The following is a 6,390-nucleotide window of genomic DNA, read 5'->3' on the forward strand; positions in this document are numbered from 1 at the left end:
TCTATAATAATTTTGATAGGTGCCTTTGATTTTTTATAATTTGAAATGGGTATGGTTTAGATTTTTTCAGTTTGATATTTAAGTAAAATTATATATTAAGTTGTGCTAATATTTATGTTTTGAGAATACCCACATGAAAATAAATATATTTTAAGCAATAGACATGTTACTAAATTATTATAATATCATCTTAAATTGAATAATATATCCTTTTAATAAAACATTTGCTATTTAGTTGAAAAATGGCTCTCCTAAACTTCGAAACATGATAAACTTTTTAATACCTACCTTGTTCGACTATAATAGGATTGTGTTTTGATGCCTGATATGTTGTGTGGCATGTTCATTCCCAAGCATGCAATGAATGTAAATGCATGAAGTGATTAGGGTCATATTTTAAAAAGTTCATTCTTAAATGATACGTGCCTTCCATTTTTTCTTACCATCCAATCCAGAAAACACTAAAAGTAAATAAAGAGGAGTAGTAGTCATAAAACCATGTCTACCATGCCCTAATGCCACTTAACTGATCACACCATATTCCAATCATCATCATTAGAATTCTATTGAATATTATATTCTTTTAATTAGGTCAAAGTTTTGTTAGTTTGATGGTATTAATTCATTGTTTCTCGTTTTTTATTTTTTTCTATGCCACTCATAGCTACCCATCTATTTACTTTGAAGCTTCAAAGCATTCTTTGTAAGGCTCAAAACAAAGATTTTATGGTGATTTACGCTAAAATGGAGACCTTATTCAAAGGTGTTAAGATCTTTAGAGATGATTTTGTGGTTAAGAGTAGGTTCTTGGCAATGCTTAGCATGTGTTTCCTAAAGTGTGTTTTTGTCGATGAGACTGTCCTTTTGACAAGAGGCATGAACCTTGTGTTGTTCATTATAGTCTCAATTTCCACTAGTATTTTGTATTTCTCATTTCAATCAATAGTGTATTTTATATTTACCTTATTATTTATATAGGGGATATTCTTGTGAGCCTTTTGTTTAAGTGTGAATAAACACACAAAGTTGTGGAATAATTAAATCTATCTTTTGATGCCAATAAGAAGCCTTCAACAATTTTGCATACACCAAGCCTCTTGCAAGAGGTATATTGCCTCTTTCTTAGTAGAGAAAATCAAGCTTCCATCCAAATTAAGTGTGTAAACTGTCAACAATCAATCTTTATAATCATAGATCAAGTTTCTTGTATTTTCACTTCTAGAATAACTTTGATAGGTGCCTTTGATTTTTTATAATTTGAAATGGGTATGGTTTAGATTTTTTTCAGTCTGATATTTTAAGTCAAATTATATATTAAGCTGTGCTAATATTTATGTTTTCAGAGTACCCACATGAAAATATATGTATTTTAATCAGTAGACATGCTACTAAATTATTATGATATCGTCTTAAATTGAATAATATATTCTTTTAATAAAACGCTTGCTATTTAATTGAAAAATAGCTCTCCAACCCCTAAAATGCACCAAATATCTATTCTATATTAGATCGTTTGAAGATAATTACACATACATTTCCTTTGGATGAGCAGTATAAACAAGCATGATGTGCTATGGTAATCCTTTATATAAGTTTTATTCAGGATATCCATGATTTACAACATAAATAATTCAATTTGTCAAAAAGGCCATTTAGATTGGAACTTGAGCTGATAAAGAACTAGTGGCCAATTCGACTGGTATCTTGCATTATAGTATAGGGCAAGTTAAGGAAGGAATGCAGCAACTTATGGTGGGCATTCGGGCATAGAGCCCTTGGGGTATCGTTGCACATCTTGGCAGTAGTCATATGTCATATAATTCTTCCTCACATATTGTAGATCAACAATCTGCTGCTTGCTAAGATGAGGGGAAACCAAACAGCCATCTAAGAGCACTTTTGAACAGTAATTATCCTTTTCATGGCACCCAATTGTTTGGAAATTGGTGTAAGTGGAAAGAAAGGGCTGATAGGTGTAATTGGCCTTGTATTTCCCTCCATCTGTGGCCCATAAAGATGCATCCCAAATGGTTGCATACACAGACATTGGCTTCGATGGATATATCACTCCTAGGCTCTTTGTCTTTGGAAATGTCCTTATGGGGATTCCATCCACCAAAAATCTGTAACCAAAACAGCAATAAGTTAAAAATTGTAGCATATTAGCTTGTAAATCTATTGTCAGTTGCTGAGGAAAAAGAATTACAGGATTTGAGAAGGGGTCCAGAGAATGCTGTAGTTGTGGAAATCCTGAGTTGGATCGAACCAGAGATGAAATTGCTGTTCTCTGCCTATGAGATGGGGTCCATCTCCTGTACCGTTGCCATAAACATTGGTCTGCAGTTTGTAAGGCTCTCCAGGTATTGTTCCCAAGAACTCAATGTCTATTTCATCATGCCATCCTTCGTAAACTTGGTTGTTGGAAAGCTGATCATTACATTACAAACATACCCACAACTTATATTAAGAACTTGCCCACACTAGTTGAATTTTTGAGTTGATAGATTGCTGAATGTGATTGGAAATGTCATATTAAAATGTATAATTGATTTAAAAATAATCTTTCAATAAGTAAATGTATTTCTTGCATGTACATTATAGTATGTTTGTGTAATTTTAGTTTATTGGTTCTTATATAAAAAGTTGGCAAGGGAATCACAATGTACATGTAATTTATGTTGAACTTTTAGTTGGTATTAGTATTCAAACAATTGATTCTGAAATCAATTGGGTATATTTTTAATCAACATTTTAGACCATACTCAAGTGTATGTTTTTAGGGTTCCAGTAGCACACTCTAAGCCTTGACTTGCTTAGGTGGCTAAACTGATATCACACAAATAGGTGGGTCTTACTCAAAAGACTGCTTCTAGATTCAACTATGTGTTTTTTAATCGATATTCACATTCGATGTTCTATTATCATGATAATAACTGTGTATTCTTTTTAAAGCTGGGCTCAAAAACACACTCTAAACATTGACTTCTTCAGTCATTCATCTGAAACCACACTAACTTCTCCAATTTGACCCTCCTATTTGTATGATTTCAGATGAACGACCTAAGCATACCATCACTTAAAACATGTTTAAGTCAAACCAATTTTTAATAGATGTTTCAGATCACACAATTGATCATCCTAATGATAAATCACTTAATATCATCCGTTAGACTGCTGACTCCAAAAACAAACTTCTGAATTAAAGATTAATAGTAATTATATATCTGAACAATAACTCTCAAAATATCTTACAATCATAAATAAGTGTTCTAAGTTCACCAGTACATACATAGAAGGAAGTGATGATCCCTGCAGTATACCCTGCCTGGAGCTTAACTGCAGCGTTGAAGAAGCCATACATGTAAGCCTCTTTAGACCTGAATCCACTACCTGCAATGACCCATCATTCAAAATTTTCAATTCAACATATATAAGCTTTTTTCTAATCACAAAAACATGCATCATACATAGATGTTTGCCAATGGTGTCTTACCAGATGAACTATCTAATGTGAGTGTAACAGAGTATTCATCTTGAGAAACATTTTGGTGTTGGCCACCCCACAGATTAGCATATCCTTCAGAAAACTTAGAAACTCTTAAATACTTAAGCAGAGGCACTGTTGGTTCTTGAAGAATACTGTCATCACCTAAAACTGGCATATAATGATCACCCAGTTTGAGCATTAAAATCACTAAGGCTGACATGAGAGTGAAAGCCATTTTGAAGCTCTGCTATAGAATATGTTTGCATATCCACTAGTGTTGTGGGTATTTATAATCATTAAAAGAGAGTGGCGGGCAATTTAATCTATCAGATTCTTTATGCAATTCAAAAATGGCATCAATTTTGTGTGTAAGGCAAGCTAGTAAATGCAATAAAAAGTCATACTGAATTGCAGGCCTTCCTGTTTTTGTGATTGCTTGTATTGCAATTGTAATCATTTCAAGCCGTGTGAGAATTACGCAAAACTGTACTGGTTGAGAGGGGACGTCTAACGTTTTTCTTGCTCTCAGTTGGGAAATCTTTTAATAGAAAAATACAAGAGAGATTAAAGCTTTTTTCCTTCAGAATATATGGGAAAAAATGATCTCGTTTCCTTTCGTCGGTTACAATTCTGATACGTTAGAGTGAGATAATTGGAAAAGTAGATCTGAAAAAAATACACAGTGAACTCAGAACTACTTTCTTAGGATATGGGTAGTGAAAAATTCAGAACTACTAAAAAGATATTGAGAAGGTAGATTAAGAGGACCAAATCAGTAATAATTGCATAAAAATCTGTTTTGATTTGTACATTTTGTGTTTTTGATTAAGTGCTATAGTATGCTCCAAAAACTACTGTCATTTAGAGTGAAGTAAAAAAAAAATCTTAAAATTTTAATAAAAAATATTTATTGGAGGAAATTTTTTATGTAAAGACATTAATAAATGTCATTCTAGAGGTTCCTATTAGGCAGTAATAACCAGTAATAATTGAATAAATATATGTTTTGATTTGTAGATTTTGTGTTTTTGATTAAATGCTATTTTGTATGGAGAATAGACGCTCCAAAAACTCTTCCATTTGGAATGAGAAATTAAAAAAAATCTGAAAACATTAATAAATATCATTCTTGAGGTTTCTATTAGGCAGTAATAAAAGAAGAAAAGAAGTATGAAGAATGAACCAAGGGTGACGTCACAAAAGGGGAACCTCGGCTCTAATAACATCCTAATGGGGTTTGAGCTTTAATACCCAGAACAACAACAACACAACTTAACCATCACATCATGCCAATACCAAATTTAATTACATTGATTCTATAAGATTATGTCCATTGTAAACTTTATAATATAAAGTATTTAATTTTATAACTTACTTTTTAAATATTTGTCGATTATGTTTTGTTTTTCCCCTTAATGTCAATGTATAATCTCTTAGAATAATTAAATTAATGATATTAATTATAGTTTATGTAATGTAATAAGTTAAAACTTTAAATTTTAAGTTGTTCATATTAGATTGTATTCATTTTAATTCTTTGGTAAATACAAAATTATATTAAAAAATTCAAAAAATATTACATGATAATGAATTTTAGATTATGAGAGCAATGTACAAAGAAAAAAGAGAGAAAATTTAGTTGGCCTTTCACAATCCCATCTTTAGGAAAAAAAAACAAAGTTTCTATTAAGCAATCATGAACCTAGAATAAATAAATCCTAGAATGAGCAAGACATTAGACATGCCAAAGAATCCAAAATATTCTAAAAGACCAATAAGAACTCCAAAGTGACTAGAAGTAATCAATCTTGCTCTACCTTAGAGAAGGGGGGATTTAATTTTTACGATGGATTATTATGAATAAAATGTTCTTCATTCTGACTCATGAGTCCACTCTTCTTTTAGAAGAGAAATAATGATTAAGGTGTCTTTTTCACATGTAATATTCTTATAGCCCAACTCAAAAGATTTTTCAAGAGCCAAACAAATATCTTCTAGGATTTCTTGTTCTATTATTGGTGTTGACCACCATATCGAACAAATACATCTTCAACATTGTTGATCCCTCCAAGCCCAAACTGCCACAAGAAAAACCATTACTATATTTATTTTAGAAAGCCTATAAGGGGAGATCATTTACTAGAGATATTCACCCTCCTAAAAGTCATCAACATAGAGTAGGAACAAGAGAATGCACCTTCAAAGTAAAGCTCAAGGATTTATGACATATGAAATCTATAGTTTGAAGGGAGGAAGGCCTCCATTATTAAAGCACTTAACAACAACAATCTACTTAGCATAATTCATATTCTTTAGCCAAATTTGTGAGATATTTTGACTCTTATGACCTTAAAAGTTTAATAATTTCATTCAAGCCAAATCTACTAGGGGATGAAAATATAGAAGCTCCCAAGCAACTTAAAGAATGTTAATTGAAGAGGGTGGTAGGCCCATGTTATCATATAACTTAGACAAGGAAGTAGCATGAATAATATGTTAGTTCCAGATCTACCACCTATCTTCCAAATACTAAGAGAAATAGAACATTGAAAGAAAGGTGAGTGAAATATTATTCTTTGATACTATATAATCACACATTTTGAAGGGCCCTTGAATTCACATATTTTTTGTTTTCCTAGGTAATAAACTTATTGTGACAAAGAAGCAACATAAAAAAAGTTGCATTTAGGCACTAAATTTATGTTAGATTTAATCCACCAAGGAAAGTCACAATGCTTGTCACTTTTCTTGTCAATAGTGGGGTATCCAAGAGCAATTATATAAGCTACTTTAGGATCAGAACCCCAAGAAAGGTCATCAATATTGGAAACTAAGGTGTTGTACACCTTGCATATTGTAATATTTTATTTATTAGGTGATGTTGCATATGGACGTGTAACATG

At 31.7% G+C, this 6,390-nt stretch overlaps 1 protein-coding gene across 1 annotated transcript; it reads right to left on the bottom strand.

The window, feature by feature from the left end:
- Positions 1–1,482: 1,482 nt before the first annotated feature.
- LOC131075903 (xyloglucan endotransglucosylase/hydrolase protein 31) lies at positions 1,483–3,749 on the bottom strand. The gene is made up of 4 exons (XM_058012853.2): positions 3,494–3,749; positions 3,290–3,390; positions 2,207–2,427; positions 1,483–2,123 (listed from the first exon to the last, which is right to left on the bottom strand). Exons 1-4 carry the CDS (start codon positions 3,720–3,722, stop codon positions 1,748–1,750), a joined length of 927 nt encoding a protein of 308 aa, XP_057868836.1. The 5' UTR covers positions 3,723–3,749; the 3' UTR covers positions 1,483–1,747.
- Positions 3,750–6,390: the final 2,641 nt, after the last annotated feature.

The sequence above is a fragment of the Cryptomeria japonica genome, chromosome 9 (assembly GCF_030272615.1).
Source record: "Cryptomeria japonica chromosome 9, Sugi_1.0, whole genome shotgun sequence".
NCBI classification, from domain to species: domain Eukaryota; kingdom Viridiplantae; phylum Streptophyta; class Pinopsida; order Cupressales; family Cupressaceae; genus Cryptomeria; species Cryptomeria japonica.